Source organism: Pongo pygmaeus, chromosome 4, assembly GCF_028885625.2.
Source record: "Pongo pygmaeus isolate AG05252 chromosome 4, NHGRI_mPonPyg2-v2.0_pri, whole genome shotgun sequence".
NCBI lineage: Eukaryota > Metazoa > Chordata > Mammalia > Primates > Hominidae > Pongo > Pongo pygmaeus.
Genome location: NC_072377.2, coordinates 38,637,241 through 38,661,254, shown reverse-complemented (window position 1 = coordinate 38,661,254; position 24,014 = coordinate 38,637,241). Strand labels below are relative to the sequence as shown.

The following is a 24,014-nucleotide window of genomic DNA, read 5'->3' as shown; positions in this document are numbered from 1 at the left end:
AGCTCCATTATAATCTTATAGGATCACCATGGTATATGTGGTCCCACATTGACTGAAGTATTGTTATATAGCACATTACTGTATACCTTGATTCTTTTTATCCTCACAACAGTCCCAAGAGGGTGATACTATTATTATTCCCATTTTACAGATGATACAGAGTCACAGGAAGACTTTAAGTGGTGGAGTCAGGATTCCAACTCAGGCAGCTTGGTTTCAGAGTCTGCTCTTAACTGCTACAATTTATATTTTATAAGAAATATATATATTTTAATTTAAAATGTCCTCCCCTTTCTTCTCACGTATCCTACTCGAACCTACATTTCAAGACCCAGGTCAAATCCTACTTCTTATTTTATTTTATTTTATTCATTTGTTTTTAGAGATAGGGTTCTGCTCTGTCAACTTGGCTGGAGTACAGTGGCATGATCATATAGCTGACTGCAGCCTCAAACTCCTAAGGGATACTTTTGCCTCAGTGTCCTGAGTAGCTGGGGCTACAGGTGCATGCTGCTGTGCCCAGCTTTTTTTTTTTTTTTTTTTTTTTTGATTTTTTATAAAGATGGGGTCTCACTTTTTTGCTCAGTCTGCCTACTTCTTATTTTAAAGCCCATCCTTTTTTTTTTGAGATGGAGTCTTGCTCTGTTGCCCATGCTGGAGTGCAGTGGTGTGATCTTGGCTCACTGCAACCTCCAAATCCCGGGTTCAAGCTATTCTCTTGCCTCAGCCTCCCCAGTAGCTGGGACTACAGGTACATGCCACCATGCCCAACTAACTTTTTGTGTTTTTAGTAGAGACGGGGTTTCACTGTGTTAGCCAGGATGGTCTCGATCTCTTGACCTTGTGATCCGCCTGCCTCGGCCTCCCAAAGTGCTGGGATTACAGGCATGAGCCACTGCGCCCAGCCTTAAAGCCCATCTTAATTCAGCCTGCAAATTCTCACTTTTCTTGATTCTAATGGCAAGTCTTGTCTGTTAATCTAATTTGCAGCTAGCTTTGATACAGTTCTACCGGTGCTGTCATAAAGGTATTATTTATTTAAATTATATTGCTTAACTTGTCATTATGGCCTAACATTTTGCATTCTGGGTTACCACTTACAGGCTTAGGATAACTCCTCAAACCTAGTTTTTATCATTTGTAAAGTGGCAATATTTGCTCTGGGGTCTGCAAAGTAAGTAGTATATCTGTAAATCTGCTAAACAAATATTATTTGTCACTACTCCCTTTAGGGACAAGCCTTTTTTATTTTTTTATTTATTAAATTTTATAATTTTTTATTACACTTTAAATTCTGGGATACATGTGCAAAACTGAAGGTTCGTTACATAGGTGTATACATGCCATGGTGGTTTGCTGTACCCATCAATCCATCATCTACATTCGGTATTTCTCCTAATGCTATCCTTTCCCTAGCCCCCCATCCCTGACAGGCCCTGATGTGTGATGTCCCCCTCCCTGTGTCCATGTGTTCTCATTGTTCAACTCCCACTTACGAGTGAGAACATGCAGTGTTTGGTTTTCTGTTCTTGTGTTAGTTTGCTGAGAATGATGGCTTCCAGCTTCATTCATGTCCCTGCAAAGGACATGAACTCATCCTTTTTTATGGCTGCATAGTATTCCATGGTGTGTATGTGCCACATTTTCTTCATCCAGTCTATCATTGATGGGCGTTTGGGTGGGTTCCAAGTCTTTGCTATTGTGAATAGGGCTGCAGTAAACCTACGTGTGCATGTGTCTTTATAGTAGAATGATTTATAATCCTTTAGATATATAGCCAGTAATGGGATAGCTGGGTCAAATGGTATTTCTGCTTCTAGATCCTTGAGGAATCGCCACACTGTCCTCCACAATGGTTGAACTAATTCACACTCCCACCAACAGTGTAAAAGCATTCCTATTTCTCCACATCCTCTCCAGCATCTGTTGTTTCCTGACTTTTTAATGATCGCCATTCTAACTGGCATGAGATGGTATCTCATTGTGGTTTTGATTTGCATTTCTCTAATGACCAGTGATGATGAGCTTTTTGTTTTTGGCCACATAAATGTCTTCTTTTGAGAAGTGTCTGTGCATATTCTTGCCCACTTTTTGATGGGGTTGTTTGGTTTTTTTCTTGTAAATTTGTTTAAGTTCCTTGTAGATTCTGGATATTAGCCTTTTGTCAGATGAATAGGGAGGAGGCTTTTTTTATTTTTAATGTAACTTGAGGAGGAACTAACTAGAGAATACTAGAATTAAAGAGGGACACTCTGAAATGTGAGTGAAATCAAACTTAAATGAAGGGACTGTTATGCTAAAGCCATATAGCTCATTCCACAACATGCGTAAGTCAGCCAGTGACAAGGCAGTAATTCCCTACTTTTGGGAAAAAATTTGGGAAAATAATAGCAAGAAGCAATGAGAAAGAACACATTTCTTTAGAACTGTAAAGTAAGGGAAAACGCCTCAGGGCATTTTTATTAATAGTATGTTATTAATGTCAGTATTTAAGACAAAATTGCTTGTGATCAGTCATTTTATGATATAATCCTATTATTTTGTACTAATGCTATTATTTTATAATAATTTAAAAATCAAGAACGCTTTGCATTCATGTTTCATTTGTGAGGCACTTGTCTGTCCATGGTCTCTGTGTCCAGCAGTGGGAGCTGTGTGCTGCACACACTGGGAAGAGCTCACCAGGCACTGCTCCCCCCGACGCAAATACTCCTCCTTGACTTTCCCTGGAAACGAACTGTTTCAACTCTTTTAACTGATCCCTTTCATTATTTATCTTCATTTCTCCAAATAACATGCTTATGTTGCTATTTCTTGATAGCAACCCCCTCCCTTTCCTCCTCTCCCCGCACCACCTCATTTCTCTCTGCTCCTCCCTCTCCCTCCTTCTCCCCGCAGCCTGCCATTTTCCTAGCTTTTTCCAATAGAGTCTATGATAATTTTTGGTAGAACAGTATTCATCATTTGTATTATGGTCTATAAAAAAATCCACAATTTTTTATACACTCCTTATATTATCTTGTTTTTTTTTTGTTTATTTCTCTGCTTCATTACTTTAATCCTAAATTCTTTGCAGGCTGTGTAGATGTCCTTGGAATTTTCAAATATACTAAGTACTTTATCAATTTTATCTTTGTGGATAAATCTCTCTGAGGGTTTTCTGACTGGCTTCCCAACCTTATTCACAGAAGGCTCACATAGACACTGACAATATTTGTATAGCACAGAGTGTGGTGAACAGCCGAGACCGCTTGTGGCCAGAGGCATCACAGAGGCTCCAGTAGCCCCAACCCCTACCAAGCAGTTCTAGGTTTGAATGGATTAATACCTAGATATATTTATAACTCACTCAAGATAGACTTCAGTGTCTTTCAGCACATTTCTTAGGAAGCTGTGGTCCAAGGGATCTCCGTCATCTAGGGTATTTCCTACAACTTTGTCTTATGATGGATCTTCTTTTTGCTGAATCTCCAGTCGTTCTCTTATGCACTTGTCCCTTGGTATCTTTTGGGGGATTGCTTCCAGGACCTCCCTTAGATACCAGAATTCAAAGATGCTTGGTAGTGTTTGCATACAACCTACGGGCATCCTCCTGTATATTTTAAACCCTCTTTAGATTATTCGGAATACCTAATACAATGTAAATGTTGTGTAAATAGTTATACTGTATTGTCTAAGGAATAAGGACAAGAAATGTCTGCAAATGTTTTGCACAGATGCAAATTTTTTTCCAAGTATTTTTGATCCATAGTTGGTTGACCTCACAGATGTGGAGCGATGAATAGAGGGAGCCAACTGTCAGTAGTTATTTGCTATTGTAGATATTATCTGCTATCTATAATAGCTAGCTTGCAAATATAATTTATTCTTTTAATTTAATTATTTAAAAATTTAAAAGCTTGTCAATTACTATTACTGAGAAGTTGTAGAGGAACTGGAACTTTCATACGTTACTGGGCAGAGTGTAAAATGCTTACCAAGTGAATACATGGAGATACCACATTTATGAAAATGTCTGTTCTGTACTCATGCATGATTACTAGTTTAACTGGGTATAGAATTACAGGTTGGGAAATTTTGTCAAGATTTTGAAGGTATGATTCCATTGTTTCTTAGTGTGGATCAATCTTTTTCTGTTGTGCTGGACACTCATTGGGCCCCTGTCAGTCTAAAAACACATGTGTGTCAGCTTGGGAATTTCTTGTTTTATTTCTTTGATTTGTCCTTCTCTGTCTTCTCCTTTTTTCTTAGAACTTCTGTTCTTCATGAACCTTCCACAACGATCCTCTAATTGTTTTTATCTTTCTTGTTTTCTGTGTATTTTCTATTTTCTCAGAAATTTTTTCTAAACTGGATTTTGCATCCTGCTATTGAATTTCTATTAATATGTTTATTAATTTATAGAAGATCCTTCTTTGAAAGGATTTATGTTCTTTTTTTAATGTATCCAGGTTTTGTTTCATGATGCAATATCTTGTCTCTGAGAATAGTAATGATTAAAAATTTTTTTCTACATGCCCTGTTTCCTCACATTTTTTCTTTTTCTTTTCGATTATTGACTTTCATATTAGAATTTCTTGTACACTTTCTGGTCATCCTGGTTGCTGCTCACAGTTAAGTGAGGGGCTGTTAAAAATTTTTTTTAATCTAATTGGAACTTTGGTTTCTCTGGACAGGACTTGTTGAAGGGGGCCTTCCCTCTAGAGTGATGAGGATGGGCTATGCAGGTGGCAAACTCCAAATATTATTTTAGGTATTTCATCTTGACATGTTCATGTGACTCAGAAAAGTTCATTTAGACTATTACCTGGTGAAGATTAGTCTGGCAAACCAGTATCCTGGGAGCTGAGCAGAGGAAGAAGGCATAGGTTAGCATTCCCCCGTTTTTGGAATGATAGTCCCCATTTTCATCTCTTCCTAAAATTCTTCAATCCAAAGATATTCTGTTTTACTTTTCCAGAACATAAATCTTTATTCTTCTGCCAAGGTAAACAAAGGTAGTCCTTCGGTAGTGTGGAGTGTGGGAAGGGATCTGGGTAGCCAACATATCTTCAAACAACTTTCAAGCAGTCCTGCTGTTTTGAGCTCTTTATTTCCAGGGGAGCCTGGGACAGCCACTCACTGAGCCCTTTGGCATTTCTGTGATAGAAACAAGCTGGTTTCCTGTATTTCCCATTGGATGCTTAAGATTTCGTTTTCTCAGGTCTTCTACATCAGTTACCATTATCCATCTGCTTTCCAGCTTCCAGATTTTAGTGATGTTGCTTTATTTCTATATTTTGTCTTTGTCCATTCACACCTTAAAAAAAAAATCTGTTTACTTTTACTTTGGAGTGATTTCAAGAGGTAAGGGAGAAGGAAATAGTTGTTTAATCTATTGTGTTTACCTAGAAGTCCCAAGTTATCTTTTATGGAACCTCAATATTTTATTGAAATCTTGCTCATTTCTCACAATTGATAATAATTTGTATTAGTATAACATACATATTTAATCTTCTATTTAAAAATAAAAGTAAATATATAGAATACTTATATAAAAAACAAATCTAGTCTAAAACTATTTTATTGAAATGCTGCCCCTCTCCTTGACTTAAACTTTTGAAAGTACAACCCCATTAATTACTTCTACTCTATGAAAAATTTAGATCATTAGGCAGTGGTATACAGGTTGAGCATCCCTAATCTGAAAATCCAAAACTCAAAAGTGTTTTAAAATTCAAAACTTTTTGAGCACCACCATGATGCTCAAAGGAAATGCTCACTGGAGCATTTCAGACTTGGGATTTTTGTTATTTTATTTATGTATTTTTTGTTGTTTTTAGACAGGATATCATTCTGCCACCCAGGCTAGAGTGCAGTTGCATGATCTCAGCTCACTGCAGCCTTGACTTTCCAGGCTCAATAGACCCTCCCACCTCAGCCTCCTGAGTTGCTGGGACTACAGGCACAAGCCAGCATGCCTGGCTAATTTTATTTTTTTATTTTTTTTGTAGAGATGGGGTTTCGCCGTATTGTGCAGGCTGGTCTTGTACTCCTGGGCTCAAAGGATCTGCCTGTCTCAGCCTCCCAAAGTGCTGGGTAAATTACAGGTGTGAGCCACTGTGTCCAGGCAGATTTTAGATTTTTAGATTAGAGATGCTCATCTGAGAAGTATATAATGCAATCTGAAAAGGTGCAAAATCCAACACACTTGTGGTCCCAAGGGATACTCAACCTGTATTTTCTTGCATACCAAATTGAATGTTTCAATGAATAGCAACATCTTATATAATACATTAGGGTCTGAAGTTGAAGAAGTAAACAAAAATGAATCGTGATTATTGTTACTCTGCTATTATACCTTACACAAAACTGAGTTGCATTAAAGGACAAAACATAAACTTAGCTGATGATTGTATGGAATCTATTGTGTCTTTTAATTCTAAAGGAAAGCAAAACATATTGCTACTTGGAAATACAGTTTTGTGTTTGTGTTCATTTTTAGGTGACCCACAACACAACTCTGAGTGGCAAAGATACACTTCATCACTGGAGTTGGGCCTCAGATATGCCCTTGGAGTGTGCCATTCATTTTGTGGAAATTAGATGCTACATTGACAATCTTCATTTTTCTGGTCGCAAAGAGTGGAGTGACTGGAGCCCTGTGAAGAACATTTCTTGTAAGCTTATATTTAAAGAATATTTGTTTCAAATGAATTAAATTAGTCTCACTTAAGAGTAAGATTTAGTTTGAGCTTTCACTTCTCATAACCTCATTCAGCTGCATGAGGATTACCTGGGAGCTTCTAAGCCCACCATTCCTGGAGATTTTGATCAAAAAGTCTGAGATAGGCTTCAGGAATCTGTATTTTGAAAGAACTTTCTAAGTGGTTGGATAAACATCCAGGTTTGAAAATCACTGTCATAGGAATTGAGGAGCATTAAAAATTGTGTGTAGATGATACTGAGATGAAATCTATGCAAAAAAAAAAGTAGTTCCCAATTTCTGGCTCACAGAGCAGACCCCTAGAGGCTGCATAGTTATTGCCCAGGAACACGGGGATCTGCAAGCATACCAAAAAGCATCCATACAGGGAGAATGTCGGCAGTTTCGAATGGGGGGCCTGGAAAATTGTTGACCATAAAATGAAATCCTGAAAAGGCTGGTAATCATTGTAGAAATAGATCACTCTATGGAGAAAAGGATTAGAGTAAGGAAGGGGACTAGATTAAAGTAAATTGTTTTTTTAGGGTGTGGAGTACTTGGGCATATATTTAGGCCGATGGAAAGTAAGACATATGCCCTAAATACATTGAATAAAAGGAATGGAATTATTTAATTAGTGATTTTTGGGGGTTGTGGATTGTTCACATGTATATATAAACCCACTGAATTTCAACCCTTGGACTTCTTAGACATAAACCTGTGGCATTAACTTTAGACACTGACCTGTAATCTGCTTCTGCTTCCTCACCATTATCCCTTCATAAGTAAATAAAACACATACACTTTTGAAAAATTTCTCGTATATATCTTGCTCGTACAAAACCTGTGGAACACACCTTATCTTTGGACCATTATCATTACAAAGCACCTAACAGTTTGTAGTGTATATACTGGGCTATTTTAAAAGTCATCTTATGAAAAAAAAAGTCTTAAAATACAGAAAAGTTTATGTAAAATACTTCTATATAAAATGTTTATAATTCCTCTTTTTCTTTCTAGGGATACCTGATTCTCAGACTAAGGTTTTTCCTCAAGATAAAGTGATACTTGTAGGCTCAGACATAACGTTTTGTTGTGTGAGTCAAGAAAAAGTGTTATCAGCACTGATTGGCCATACAAACTGCCCCTTGATCCATCTTGATGGGGAAAATGTTGCAATCAAGATTCGTAATATTTCTGTTTCTGCAAGTAGTGGAACAAATGTAGTTTTTACAACCGAAGATAACATATTTGGAACGGTTATTTTTGCTGGATGTAAGTATATGATTTTAAAGAGAGAATTCCTATTAACTTGTTTTGGTCCTCCTTGAAAGCCTTAATTCTTCTGGAGTGGGGGGTGGGAGGAGTGATTCTGTTTCTTTCTCATTTCTTTGTTCTTTAATATAAAGGCTATACAAAGGAGGCACTAGGATATTTGCTTGTTTTAAAATGAATTGCAAGCTTGTTTTCCACATAACCTATATCTGTGTAATTTGTTGGTTTTGTAATCAGATTTGAAACATCTAGCTTCTAATGTTTAGTTTAAATTCTTAGTTAACAGCTTTGTTAAGTCAAGGATAGTGTATAATATTTCTTAACCTTAAATTGTTTAGAAATTATGTGAATTCATTTTCCAGTTAAAGTATACCTTTTTTAAAGTATCTAAATTAAAGAAATTATAGCAATTTTACACAAAATCTTTCAGTAGCGTAATATACCTTCTCCAGCTTTTAACTATTATGTTTGAGGAGAACAGGCTGGCAGGAGGACATGGGTGAGGGGAAAGGTACTCTGCCACTGCGTTCTATATATGATGTTTGCTCTATCATTCAAGGTGTCTATTAACATGATCACCCCACAGTCTAAAATTCCATGGTATTTCCAAAAGTAGTTGTTTGTTGTGGGCTGTCCTGCCCATGTGGCTTGTGTTGAATGTCCACATAAATATGTAGAATTTTTAGGTCTCAATTTTAGTTTTTCTGCCTCCCTTCCTTGTAGCAACTGTAATGTTTTGGTGTCACTGACAGCTTCATCTTTATCAGTGAGTCCCTTCCTCCCCGTATGCTGAATTAGAAGTCTGGGATTTTGGTCTAAAGGTCACCTGAATTATGTGTGTAAGATAGATTGACTAGATTTTATGATATTTCTTTTGATTGCTTAGTGCTTTTTCTTTCTTTCTTTTTGTGATTCTCAGCTGTGGTCTAGATCAGCAGCTCTCTCGTTTACGCATACAGTACTTCGTGATGAATTTCATTCCGATACTGATGTATTCCCAAAGGAATAGCCGGGCTTAGGTGCTCGTCTCAGCTTGATGGCTGTAATCTGACTCTTTTTTTGTCTCCTCAGTAATGCATTTGGAATTCAAGTGAAAGGGAGGTTATGTTCAAATTTAAATCCTGGAAATCATATTCTTCTTCTTAATGGAATGTTAGGAAATTACTTGCAACATTTCTCACAAATACTCCTGGAGTCTAAGTTGAGACCCAGTGGTATATGTAGTGAAGTTGCTTCATGAGCAATACCAAAAGTGAGCTATGACTTAAAAGTGTGAAAGAAGAAATTAAAACTTAAAAGATGAGACTATGCACTGTTTCCATTTCTGTTATTTCAGACAGTGTTGTAATCTTTTATCATAGTAATAGAACAAGCTGATTTAATTTATAATTTAATCTTCATTTATAACGTTTGGAGGTTGAAATATTGTACAATATTTGTTGAGCAGCAGTAACGTCTCCCTTCAGAGGGAACTTTTAGGAAATTTATAAGAGCAGGTTATTTCATGAGTTAGGTATCAGGATTCATTTATTTCCTTTTCTTTATGGATATCCTGTTAAGCCACCATTTACTGAAAAGACAAAAGAAATTTAGGCCGGGTGCGGTGGCTCACGCCTGTAATCCCAGCACTTTGGGAGGCCGAGGCAGGCGGATCACGAGGTCAGGAGATCGAGACCATCCTGGCTAACACGGTGAAACCCTATCTCTATTAAAAAAAAAATACAAAAAAATTAGCCGGGCATGGTGGCGGGCGCCTGTAGTCCCAGATACTCAGGAGGCTGAGGCAGGAGAATGGCATGAACCCAGGAGGCGGAGCTTGCAGTGAGCCAAGATCGCACCACTGCACTCCAGCCTGGGCGACACAGTGAGACTCTATCTCAAAAAAAAAGAAATTTAGAATCAACTTATTAGTTTTTTCCCTACACACAAGTCTGCGTGCACACACACCTACCCAATCAAAACCTGCTGGCATTTTGATTGGGATTACATTAAATCTGTGAATCAATTTAGGAGAATTTTCATTCTTACAATATTTGTTATCTCCCAAACTATGAACATGGTATATCCCTACATTTACTTGGGTCTTCTTTAATTCATCTTAATATGAGGTCTTTATATCTTTGGGTAAATTTTTTCCTAATGCTTGGTGTTTTCTGGTATTATTAAAAATGACTTTGTTTTTTAAATTGCATTTTCTATTGACTGGTATATAAAAATGTAGTTGATGTATACCTAGCTTTTAACCTAGCTTCAGTTGATTATTTTATAAGTTAATTTCTTTGAAAAGAAAATTAATGCATTTCAAATACTGTCCTCTCAAATTTTTCCCCTTCTGTCTGTCCTTCTATTTATCTCTTATTTGCTCTTGTTATTTAGATTTTAATATTTCAACTTAATATCTACCAAATCCTAAAATAACCAGCATTTAAAATATACTCCAAATTTTTGGTATGTGGTTTTAATAAAGTGACTGAATATTTGGCCTTAGATTTAAAACAGTTTTCAGAATAAATATGTCAATGTTTGTTTACTTATCTAATTGTTAAACTCTCATATAAACACTCATTAATCCTCTTAATGTTACCTAAAATATCATTGAAGGATGTTATCCTTATCTTTGGGGAAGGTATGAAATTTTCTAAGTTTTGGTTGATAAACTAAGGAGTATTTTTTTTTAATTCAGGTTTGTGAAAAAAAAAATTTTTACAGAATTTTTAAACAAGTAGTTTTTTTAAAAAAGAACTTTTACCTAAAGTGAAAGATAGTTTGGGTAAATATGACAGAGGAAATACCAGTTTCTATATGTGTATGGTTAAACATGATTACAGAAATATGAATTTCTACAATAAGCAGTGTCAGACTGCAGAATTTTCATTTATCACTTTTTTTTTTTTTTGAGACGGAGTATCGCTCTGTCGCCCAGGCCAGAGTCCAGTGGCACAATCTGGGTTCAGTGCAACCTCCACCTCCCAGGTTCAAGCGGTTCTCCTGCCTCAGCCTCCCGAGTAGCTGAGACTTCAGGCACCCTCCACCACACCCAGCTAATTTTTGTATTTTTAGCGGAGACGGGGTTTCACCATGTTGGCCAGGCTGGTCTCAAACTCCTGACCTCAGGTGATTTGCCCAGCTTGGCCTCCCAGAGTGCTGGGATTACAGATGTGAGCCACCGCACCTGGGCTCATTTATCACTTGGAAGGTCTCGTCTTTAAAAAAAAAAAAAATTTTTTTTAATTTTTCTAGTCCTGCCTTTAAAGCCAGGGAGAACAGTTTTGATAAAGAGGAAAACAACAAAAGAACTGCAGTCAGTTCGAATATTCTGAGATGCAGAATTTTACCAAGAGTTTTCTAAATAACAGTACTTATAATGTACTTTAGAACTCTGAAACATGTAACATGACTTACTGATTTTCAATATGATTTGGTATTTCTTTTCAAATCGCAATATATTGATGATAGATGATAATACTTTTAACCTATAGATTTCTCTGACTTAACATATTAGACACAGGTTTCTTTGACAGATTTGGTAGCCTCTGAAATAGGATTAAGGGAAAGCGATAACTGAAGTTGCTATAGGGAGTTTCCAAAGGAGCTAAGAATCGTTTTTCAGTATATTTTAATCTGTCAATTCTAATGTAATATGAACTCTGACAAGACATGCTACAGAGAGAATAATTCCTGCATTATTCAAAAGTAAAATGTAAATAGTAAATTATTTCATTCTTTAGGAAATTGTGGAAAACATTGACATTTATAAAATATTATGTTTTCAGGGAAAATATATGTAATCATAAGTACCTACATTTTTTTTCTGTTAGATCCACCAGATACTCCTCAACAACTGAATTGTGAGACACATGATTTAAAAGAAATTATATGTAGTTGGAATCCAGGAAGGGCGACAGCATTGGTGGGCCCACGTGCTACAAGCTACACTTTAGTTGAAAGGTAATGATAACTGGGAAAGGATGTCAGATGGCAAGGAGTACGTTGGAGGTACATGTTAAATGACGTAGGGAACTGCACTAGATCATTTATGTTACAAACAAGATGTAAAACCAAATATGCTGTATAAAATTACACTTATAAGTACTGCAGTTCAGCCACATGTACACTCAATTTCATGTCTCCTCTTTTAAGAAGCTTAGAATGAAGAACACTTGAACAGAGACTGTTTACTACCCAGAGGATAGTAAACTTATGGCTGATTATTTTCTTCTATTTTCTGTATCATATACATTTTCTTCTCTGAGTATGTAATATGCCTCTAATTAGAAATTTTAACTTTTTATACAAATTATTACAAATTTGCCTATTTTTTCCTACAATATTTATCTCTTGCCATTTTGAAATTATTTTTCTTTTAATTAACAGTTTTTCAGGAAAATATGTTAGACTTAAAAGAGCTGAAGCACCTACAAATGAAAGCTGTCAATTATTATTTCAAATGCTTCCAAATCAAGAAATATATAATTTTACTTTGAATGCTCACAATCCTCTGGGTCGATCACAATCAACAATTTTAGTTAATATAACTGAAAAAGGTAAGCTGTACATAAACTAATGTCTTAAAAATAACTTTAGAAGTGGTGAAATGCTTTGATTAATGAAAAATGCTTATAGGGATTACTTTTTGCTGATTATTTTCTTTATAGTTACTTAATATTAATTTCATAAGTTTTATTTATAAAAATTTTAAATGTATAATTTCAAGTTTTACTATTTTATTGAATTTAAATACTTGAATTAGTAATTTACAAATAAACTGTAAGTAGTTCTTTCTGATAATTTTTGATTTCTGAAATATCTTCTGCCCAATTTTTAAAAACTTTTATTTTGAAGTAACTGTTGACTCACTGGTAGTTGCAATAATAAGAGCCTTGTGAACCCGTCCCCTGGCTATCCCCAGTGGTGTCATCTTATATAATTCTAGTACAATATCAGAACCAGGGAATTGACGGTCTTAAAACACTGTTAACTGGACTAGTGACCTTGGTCAGTTTTTATGTGCATTCATTTGTACTCGTGTGTGTGTAGTTCTATGCAATTTATATGTATAGATTCAGGTAACCACCACCACGTGCAAGATACAGAACTGCCCTGTCAGTACAAAGGAACTTGCTCATGTTGCCCTTCCAGCATCCCCTGTACATACAGTCACATCCCTATGCCTTGACAACAACGAATCTATTCTTCATCTCTGTTGTTCTATCATTTTGAGATTGTTACATAAGTGAAATCATACAGTATGCAGGTTGGCATTTTTTTTTTTTAAGGATGTCCTGGAGAGCCGTCCACATTGTTGTATGTATTAATAGTTCGTCCCTTTTATTACTGACAATTTCTGCATTTTTACCAATCGTATTAATACATAGCTGCAAATAAAAATAAAATGTGGTTGATCTTTTGGTATTCATTCCCATGGTCCATGTGCATTAATACTCCATGTCAGGCTCACAGCACACTGAGCAACGGCCTAGACCTTCTCTTAGAGATTCAGGCAGGGGAGAAAGGGCCTAAACCAAGGGCGTGTATCATACAGTCTCACAACTGATTAGTAGATGATCCTGTTGCCTTATTTGTAAGCATAAGTCACTTTTATCAGTTATTCTTTCCTGTCATCTTTGTGATTTCTGGATTTTTCCTAGCGTCACCATGGCTACATTTTATTCTTGCATGGTAGTATTTGTATGTATTTGTCTGGCCTCTGCCATTTCAGCCTTATTTCCCATGTGATTCTTTCCCGCCACTCAGTTGGGCATACACACTATCACCAGTGTAATATGCAGTTTGCCTCGCTGTACATTCATTATTGCCATCTCTGCCTGAAACGCTTTTCTGCACTTTTTTTTTTTTGGCCAATCTTTGTCTAATTCTTCCTGCATAGCTCATCTTAAGTTCCATCTTCACTGTAAGACTTACCCTACCATGCTTACATTTATGTAGTGGTTAATATCTGTATCATTCATTTAGAACTTAGCATTTATATTCTTATTAATTATCTTTCTTTCTTTTTTTTTTTTTTTTTTGGTCATTCCCCAAGTAAATTAGAAGTTCCTTAAAGGTAGATACTGTGATCTTACTACCTTTGAGTATTCCTGATGCTAATTTAAGAGCTTTGAGCATGATTGATTGTTTAAAAATGTTGGCAAGATGTCAGTAGTAGAAATTAGGTTTGTCGATTCCACAGATACTGGGTAGGATGTTGTTGGTCAGCACTAATGATGCCTCCTTGTTTTTTATGTTTTCTTCTCATTTGTCATATTAGAAGATAGTTTTCCCCTTTAAATAAGTGTTTAAAGTAATCTTTAAAAATTATATTTGCAGTTTATCCTCATACTCCTACTTCATTCAAAGTGAAGGATATTAATTCAACAGCTGTTAAACTTTCTTGGCATTTACCAGGCAACTTTGCAAAGATTAATTTTTTATGTCAAATTGAAATTAAGAAATCTAATTCAGTACAAGAACAGGTAAGATTCTCCTGAAGACTTCCTCTGTGATTATTTTGGATAAAACAGTTCTCAAAAAGAATTAAGCAAATTGATATGCCTAAGCTCTCAGATTATTTATTATAGGGATTTACTAAGAACCAAGAAAGACATTAGTATCCATGTAATAACAGCATTGTATCATTTGAAAAACAATTGTAAATTTGGCTTTTACTCGTCAGAATGTTCCCAGATGCAGTATAGTACCTGGCACATAGCTGGTGCTCAGTAAATTTGTGAATGAATGAGTAGTTTTTGCTGTAACCTTTAGCATCGTTAATGGATGAATTGGCAGCAGACAGCAGAAGTGATTTTTTAAAACTGTGAAGTGTGGCAGTGGGAACAAGCTGTAATTGGTACTTATAAGTCACAACATGACTTGTTAATACGTTTTAAATATTTAGGTTGACTTTTATATTATACTATCTTGTAATTTGTGGTAAGTCTAAAATAAATGAGGTGTACTTAACTATTCATTTGGAAATTTACTGATGTCTAGAAAATCAGTCACAACTGTAAAATATAACCTGAAAAGCTTCTTTGTAATGTTTTGGGGAGTTCGGAGGCTTTTGTGAGACAGGCAGATCTTCAAATTTGTTTAGAATTGTTTCATTTTAACTATATTTACTTGGTTTAAGGAAGTATTTGTTGAATATTTGCTACATGTTTAGCATCATACTAGAAGTTCTAAGTGTCGTATTAACAAAGATGCACAAAAAGTAATGCCTGCCTTCAAGAAACTTCCAAATATCATCCAAATAATACATTTATTCCTCACAGTCATCTCAAATTATAAATCATGTTAAGGTTTATTGCATCACCATTAGCCCTTTGACTGATTATCAGAAATTCTTTAGATAATTTAATTGACCATTATTACTTAGAGCCAGTATTTGGATTAAAAAGAAAACCCAATTTTTTATTACTATTATAGGGCATAATTTCATTGGCTTGGCAGGTATATAAGAATTAAAATATTACAGTGGATAAACTGCTTTGGGTGTTATATATACAAACTCATTGACATGCCATCGGTTTGTGTTACAAATGTGAAGGCTTTCTTACCAAAAAAAAGTGTATGTATGTGTGTATATATATATATATGTATTCACACACACAATATATACATATATACATATTTGTTTTCCAATAGCGGAATGTCACAATCAAAGGAGTAGAAAACTCAAGTTATCTTGTTGCTCTGGACAAGTTAAATCCATACACTCTGTATACTTTTCGGATTCGTTGTTCTACTGAAACTTTCTGGAAATGGAGCAAATGGAGCAATAAAAAACAACACTTAACCACAGAAGCCAGTAAGTTAACTAAGTGATGTATGGCTAATAATTACTCTGTGTCCTGAAGTTTTACAACTTCTTTAAAAAGATGTTGGCCGGGTGCAGTGGGTCATGCCTGTAATCCCAGCACTTTGGGAGGCCGAGGTGGGTGGATCATCTGAGGTTGGGAGTTCAAGACCAGCCTGACCAATATGGAGAAACCCCATCTCTGCTAAAAATACAAAATTAGCTGGGCGTGGTGGTGTATGCCTGTAACCCCAGCTACTCGGGAGGCTGAGGCAGGAGTGAATCGCTTGAACCTGGGAGGTGGAAGTTGCAGTGAGCCAAGATTGCGCCATTGCACTCCAGCCTGGGCAACAAGAGCAAAACTCCGTCTCAAAATAAAAAAAAAAAAAATGTTACCAGAGTCCTTAAAAGTGGGGGAATGTTTAGATAAATTATGTAATACCTGCTAATAAAATATCGCAGATATTTTAAATGATAGTTTTTGAAGTTTTGTCATAGTGTAGAAAAATGATTGGCATAAATTATGTGAAAGGACAGGGCTTCTCTATAATATGATTGCCACCATATTACAGTAATGCATAGAATGATTTTTCTCCCATTCTTTTCTCTTCTACTTGGAATTTTAATTATGTTTTTAACTCATTGGCCTTTTTTAAAAAAAAACGATTGCTAAAAAAGAGAATTTGTTAGTTTTTATTTGTGACCTAGACCTGAGAAATGATGTGGCTAAAAGATCTTGAACTTCAGTTTCTGTAGTATACCTAGGTCAAGATAGGTACAAAATCAGGTAACTGGTTTTCTAAATACGATAATTTCCAAAGACAGAATGATATTCTATCCTCGAATAACCAGATGTCAGGTGTAAAAAAAAACAAAAACAAAAACAAAACAAAACAAAAAACTTACAAATAGGTTTAGTTTTTTATTTTTTTGAGAGAGTCTCACTCTGTCGCCCAGGCTGGAGTGCAATGGCGCAATCTCGGCTCACTGCAACGTCCACCTTCCGGGTTCAAGCAATTCTCCTGCCTCAGCCTCCCGAGTAGCTGGGATTACAGGGGCCCGCCACCATGCCCGGCTAATTTTTGTATTTTTAGTAGAGATGGGGTTTCACCGTGTTGGTCAGGCTGGTCTCGAACTCCTGACCTTGTGATGTGCCTGCCTCGGCCTCCCAAAGTACTGGGATTACAGGTGTGAGCCACTGTGCCCGGCCGAAATAGGTTTAATTTTTAGGAATCATTTAACAAAAGATAGCAAGAGCTTTATTTATATTATGCAGTGTAGGAGATGTAATACTTCCTCCAAAAAATTAAGAAATAGCAAAACAAATAAATGATAGATGTTAATCTAGATTTTTGCCTCTCCACATGAAGAGATGTGAAGAATAGAGATGAGGGCGTTTTGCGACATGTGTAAGAATTACTTGTATCATCAAAAGTGAAAGCTATGCATGAGTACAGAGAGGGAGGATATGAGTTATCTATTGCTGTGCAACAAATTACCCTAAAATTCAGTGGCTTAACACAGCAGATGATTATTATCTTCCCATTTCTATGGGTCAAAAATCCAGGAGCAGCTTAGCTGAGTATCTCTGACTTGGAGTCTTTCATGAGGCTGCAGTCAGGAATGTGGGCGGGGACTGCAGGCTTGATTGGGGCTAGAGGATCCACTTTCAAGATGGTTCACTCATGTGGCTAAAGGCAGGAGGCCTCAGTTCCTCACCTTGTGGGCCTCTCTCTAGGCCTGCTTAAGTGTGCTTATGACATGGCAGCCAGTTCCTCCCAGAGCCGGTGACTGAACAGTATCTTTTATGCTCTAAAATCAGAAGTAACATACCATTATGTCTACTGTACACTGTTGGTCACACAGGCCAACCCTGATGCAATGTGGGAGGGCACCACACACATGGGGATTATTGGTCATTTTGGAGACTAGCCACTATAGGAGTTTTTGCCTTCAGTTAATGAGCTGTTATCTCCAAGAGGAAACATCTTATTTGCACCTCATTAAGATGAAGGCATCAATTTACTCAACAAATATTTACTGAGTATGCATTACAGGTTGAACATACGTAATCTGAAAACCTGAAATGCTCCGAGATCCAAAACTTTTTGAGCACCACCAGGATGCCACAAATGGAAAATTCCACACTTAAGTACTTAACACAAGTTTGTTTCATGCACAGAATTATTTAAAATATTGTATGAAATTACCTTCAGACTGTGTGTATAAGGTGTATGTGAAACATAAATGAATTTTATGGGTTCTTGGATCCCATCCTCCAAGATATTTCATTATGTATATGCAGATATTCTACAATTAGAAAAAATCCAAAATCTGAAACACTTTTGCTCCCAAGCATTTCGGATAAGGGATACTCGACCTGTATGTGTCTGGAATTGTTCTAGTTAGCAGGGATATAGCAGCAGATAAAACAGAGATCTTGGCCTACAGAGTTTGTAGGATCCAGGACTAGAAACAAATTTATATATATACACATCTATATGTATGTATGTACACACACACACACAAAGACACAGACACATCAGTTTATCAGGTGGTGACAAATGCCACAGAGGAGAGGAAGTGATGGGAATAAAGGCTGAGGGATAAGGGGGGCTGAAGGGAATGGCAGTTTTAAATATGGTAGTTGGAAAAGACCTCACTAGTAAGGTAGTACTCAAGCTGAGATACAAAGATGAGGATGCCATATTGTTTTATCTAGGAGAAGAGAGTTGTAGACAGAGGAAGAGAGGACACAGAAGATGCAGAGAGCCTGAGGCAGGTGTGTCTTTGGCATATCTGAGGGACAGCCAGGAAGCCAGTGTGTGGCCAAGTAAGGAGGGAGTAAGAGGATGTGAGGCAGAGGGGAACCCAGGGAACCAGTACAGCTGGCCTGCAGGTAGATTTTCACCTATTCGAAGGGGCCGTGTGTTTTTGCAAAAGTTGTTGAGAGCTTAGATTTTCCGTTGCTTCGCTTTCTAAGTGGAAGCCACTGAACTGCTTCACATTTTATTGAGAATTCCAAATATCCTAGAAAAAAAATGCCAGGCACCATATACATATAGTATGTGTCTTCAGATATTAACTTTAAAATCTCCTTTTTAGTTCCTTCAAAGGGGCCTGATACTTGGAGAGAGTGGAGTTCTGATGGAAAAAATTTAATAATCTATTGGAAGGTAAATATCTAATTTTTCTGTGAACATTTGCATTACTTTGCTTAACCACTTAACTTACACATAGTACTTGGGTTATCAAGGAGCTGAAACTTCCCAGACTGGCTTTTGTTGCAATATTGGTGAGACTCTAACCTGGTTCCTAAACCCCCTAAATTCCTCGTCACTCCTAACTCCCCACAGTCATTTGAGGATCTCCTGTGTCAGATCTGAGCCTTCTCGAGTTTGATCTTATAAGGCCTGTAAAGGACCTGAAGATTTCATTAATTCCATCTCCCTCACTTCAGTCGAAATCTATAGGTTAGAATCCTAAGTGTTTGTTATATTTTTCTTCTGTTAATAGGAAAGTAAATTTTTATATATTTCATGTGTAATTTATTTCCCTTCAATAAATTGCATTATAACATGCCAGTTATAAAGTTTTGTATGATTTTGTAAAATATTTAGATGAAATGTGAATTGCATATTTTACTAATTTTTCCGTGCTGGAACATTTTTTGTTGCTATATTTTTAAGTATTTTATGACTATCAAAAACATGAACAATTGTTTTCTATATTAGATTTTACACAAGCAGTCATAATAGGATTCCTTTAAATAGTGAATTTTGTTATGGCAAGGAAAACATAATTTTATTTAAAAAAACTTTTGACATCGATACAACTTTGAGTAAAATGAAGTGTACGTGCAGGTTCAATGTGACTTCCATTGCTTTGAGATTGTATTTGCCTGTTAAATCCACTCTTGATTAGAAAATCCCGTGGCTACTCTCAGTTGCCTGTCAGATTTCATGATAATATAGCAACGATTATACAATTTACTTCAATATAGGAAAGTTTGGAATATTGTTCAAACTAGACGAAGACTTAAGACTAAAACCATTGAAATGACTTAGATTCTAACTTCATTACCTATGCTGATGGTGCCGCCATTTGCCAAGTCAGAGTGTGTTCAGGTAGAAAATTGTGTTGTTTTGGTCATAGTGAGTTTTCAAAAGGTATGCCACTGGGATACCATAAGTAGAGTTCAGTAAGCGGTTTGATATATGTAAGGCTCTGGAGCTCAGGGGAGAGGTTGGCACTGAAAACAGCTTTGAGTAGCATGTAAATGGGATCACTTGGAGATGCAAGGTGAAAAGTGGGCCAGGGATGGAGCCCAGGTGACAGCAGCATGCATAGAACCAGCAGAGGAGGAGGAACGGGCAGAGGAGGAACCAGCAGAGGAGATGGGGAAGGTTTAGAGGGACAGAAACAACAAGGAAAATAGAGAAGCTGGGGGAGGAGGACATTTCAAACAGTCTGTGGTCTGGAGTATCCCAGGAAGCCCATAAGTCTCAGGACTAAAGCCTGCCCCTTAGAGCAGGCCATTTGGAGCATCACAGAGACCTCTGCTGGAGCGGAGTGTTTTAGCAGTATTACATCATCCTCAGTCTCAACCAGAGAGCCGCATACATTGGTGTATAAATTAAGGCAGTTGTTGTGAAAAGCAGTTCAGTATAAATGAAGAGGTTTGAATGTTCATTTCTTTTTATACAGTAAGTTCACTTTTAGAAATTCATATTAAAAATTTCTATGAAAAAGAAAAAAGTGGCACAAAAAAGTTCACCAAAATATTTGTTTTAGTATTGTGAAAAATTAGGGACAACTTAAATTTCATTTATTTAAGGGATATTCAAGTACACTGGTAAACATGCTACCTGAGACATAAAACCATGAAAATGTATATAGCTGTATTATGGACAAGCGTATATTAGTGTATATTATGGAAAAGTAAAAAGTAAAATGGTGTAATATGATTAAAACAATGTTAATAAAAAATCTATACCTAGAAAAACAACTTGAAAGAAATATTAAAATGAAAGAATACTTAAGAGGTGGGAATATGGGAGATTTTTACTTGTTTCAACTTCTATATATTTTCCAAATTTTCTGTAGTGGGCATGTAATACTTTAAAATGAGAAAACAAATGTTTAGAAAAAAACCCATGATGCTATTTTTTAAAATGTTTTGTTTGTTACTAAGTAGAGCAGTGCTTCTGGATAGTTTTAAAAGTTTTGCTCCTGAAAAATGTGGAGATAAATGTTGTTTTTTATTCACTTAATTTTTAAATTTTTGTGTACTCTTATCGCTTATAGCAAGTATAGTTTTTCTTCAGTGTCTCTTTCCTGATTTACCCTGCTCCCAGTGGGTTTTAAATCTGTGTTTCACACTGTTGAGAGATTCATTTTTGTTGTTGTTGTTGAGACGGAGTCTCGCTCTTTCAGCCAGTCTGGAGTGCAGTGGCACGATCTCAACTCACTGCAACCTCCACCTCCCAGGTTGAAGTGATTCTCCTGCCTCAGCCTCCTGAGGCGCCACCATGCCTGCCTAAGTTTTATATTTTTAGTAGAGACAGGGTTTCATCATGTTTGTCAGGCTGGTCTCGAACTCCTGACCTCATGATCCACCTGCCTCGGCCTCCCAAAGTGCTGGGATTATTGGCGCACTTGGCCAGCTTCATCTTTTCTGATATTACCTTGTAACTAGTTGTTTTTTGTTTTCGAGTTGGAGTCTCGCTGTGTTGCCCAGACTGGAGTACAGTGGCATGATCTTGGCTCACTGCAGCCTTCACCTCCTGGGTTCAAGTGATTGTCCTGCCTCAGCCTCCCAAGTAGCTGGGATTACAGGCGCTCACCACCACACCTGGTTAATTTTCGTATTTTTTGGGAGAGACAGGGTTTCACCGTGTTGGCCAGGCTGGTCTCGAACTCCTGACTTCAAGTGATCCACCTGCCTCGGCCTCTCTAAGTGCTGGAATTATAAGCGTGAGTCACCACGCCTGGCCAACCTTGTTATTGTTAATATAGCGTCCAGTTTAAACCCAATTACCTTGCCTAGTCACAGTCACGTTTTGCAGGTTTTTATAACAATTTGTCTGTTTTTCATAGCCTTTACCCATTAATGAAGCTAATGGAAAAATACTTTCCTACAATGTATCATGTTCATCAGATGAGGAAACACAGTCCCTTTCTGAAATCCCTGATCCTCAGCACAAAGCAGAGATACGACTTGATAAGAGTGACTACATCATCAGCGTGGTGGCTAAAAATTCTGTGGGCTCATCACCACCTTCCAAAATAGCGAGCATGGAAATTCCAAATGGTGAGTGTTTGAGATGATTTAGTATATAAGAACGGGAAACTAAAGTGAAAAATGTCTGATGTTACTTGCTCTTTTGTCATGTCAGCATTCTTCTCGTATACCTTGTTGCTGCTGACATAGAAGGCAGAATGAGCAGATTGATGTCTACAGTTCATTGAGAAAGAAGTCATTAGTATTGACTTGAAGCATGTGCACTGATGGATACAATCATTACTGTACTCAGTAACTATAGTGGATAATATTGGAGAGGTACAGTGGTGGATAGTACTTTTAGGAAGAAATATTTTAACAGTTTATTCAAATGACATTCAGACACTTCTCCAAGACACTTCCCCAAGACTAGGAAAGTTTATTTTAGGTCAGCTAGGCTGTTTTGCAAATTGTTGGGCAGGAGAAAAAAACGCTTGTTTTAATTAGCACCTTTTTTGATAAGAAATTCCTTATTAATAGAAATTCTTTATTGATTAAAATAAGTCTTCTTAAGGTATAAATTAGATCTTCAATACAGGCTTTAGAAAAACAACTGTGGTGTAATTTTTAAAATTTAGTGCCTTTCTTTAAATTTTACAGATGTCCAGTGATTAGTACATTCTTCCCAGCTTCTACCTTGACACCTTTGAGAGTTATGAGCTTTAAACGGCCACTTCTACCTCTTCTTCCACTGACCTCTGTGCTCCAGTCATTTTCTGCCTACCCACCTTTGCTCTCTCGCCCCTATGTGGGAGCACCTTTCCATAACCACAGCTCCTAGAGGAAGAAAAATTGGTCCAGTTAGGGTCCTCTAAGTAGCTTTCCAACTCCAGTTTGAGGCTGTTTCTTATTGTTACTTGACTGCTTCTGTGTTCTCTTTGAGTCAGCCATAGGAGAATTAGGAGGAAGGAAGGGGAAAAACAAAGTGCATTTCAGAGATACAAACCCCAGGCAGCAGTGCTGCTGGAGATGCCCAGGGGTTGTGGCAGGTGCCAGGAGGTGGGGCTTAATAATGGCTTCTTCGTTTTGGCCTGGCAAAAATAACAAAATAAAAAATGAAGGAGACAGATGTGAACATCCATAAGAAGATAACATACTGATTTAGATTATATATTTCATTGCTCTCACAATGCTAGGCAATAGCTATGTTGTCTTTTAAGTCAGGAAACATAATCCTACCTTTTATGTGTATCCCTTAGAAAATGGTAATTTACAGAACTAGCAATTTTGTCATCAGCTTTCAGACACTTTCTGAAGCCCCAGAACAAATCCTCATTCCTTGAGGATTTCCCGAGTGGAGGGAGGCTCTGCAGCCTCAACTCAGGTTTACACTGTGGCTTTTTAATCACGTTGAACAAAAAAAGCAGTTATGTCCGAAGTGTTCTCTATTCTAAGCCAAATTGTTGTCTTGCGTTTAGTAGTAGTTGCTTTATGAATGTACATTTTGTTCAAAAAACTTTTCCGTGTTTGTTTTTACTGAACCCTTAAATATAAATCAGTTATAGCTATTACTTACTTTCTGCTGTTACAGTGGGTAATGTCTGTGTTGGTTTTACTGAACCCTCTCTGTAGCCTGTGGGTGATTAAGTACTCTGCCATGGCCGCATCCCGTCAAGGGCCGCTCACCTGCAGTTAGCAGGCTCCTGAGCATCTGGCTCCTGAGACAATTACTTGTCTAAAAATTTATTCTTAGAAATAACCAAAAACCTTTCTATGTTTGTTTTTACTGAACCCTTAAATACAAATCAGTTATAAAATCTACTTCTTTTCTCCTGTTACAGTGGGAAATTTTCTTCTCCCTTTTGACCACGCTGCCCTATCTCCCACCCCAATTCTTCACCCCCAGCCCGGGGTTCCACTTCTTACCTAGGCCAAGATCTGGCAAGACAGGGAAACAAAACCTTGCCAGGGCCTCTGCTCCTGTCTTCTGCCCTCAGTCTTTGCTCCTTGCCCCTTGGTGTCTCCTAGGACGCTCT

General features: G+C 37.0%; 1 protein-coding gene across 5 annotated transcripts in view; it reads left to right on the top strand.

Moving 5' to 3' along the window:
* LIFR (LIF receptor subunit alpha) overlaps positions 1-24,014 on the top strand; it is an 81,711-nt gene that overhangs the window by 38,096 nt on the left and 19,601 nt on the right. For all 5 annotated transcript variants that reach the window (XM_063664747.1, XM_063664748.1, XM_063664749.1 and 2 more), the window contains 8 exons: positions 6,485-6,659; positions 7,706-7,960; positions 11,779-11,908; positions 12,335-12,504; positions 14,288-14,433; positions 15,605-15,767; positions 18,861-18,931; positions 21,855-22,068. In XM_063664747.1, coding sequence (XP_063520817.1) covers positions 6,485-6,659; positions 7,706-7,960; positions 11,779-11,908; positions 12,335-12,504; positions 14,288-14,433; positions 15,605-15,767; positions 18,861-18,931; positions 21,855-22,068 — 1,324 coding nt within the window. The remainder of the gene's footprint in view (positions 1-6,484; positions 6,660-7,705; positions 7,961-11,778; positions 11,909-12,334; positions 12,505-14,287; positions 14,434-15,604; positions 15,768-18,860; positions 18,932-21,854; positions 22,069-24,014) is intronic.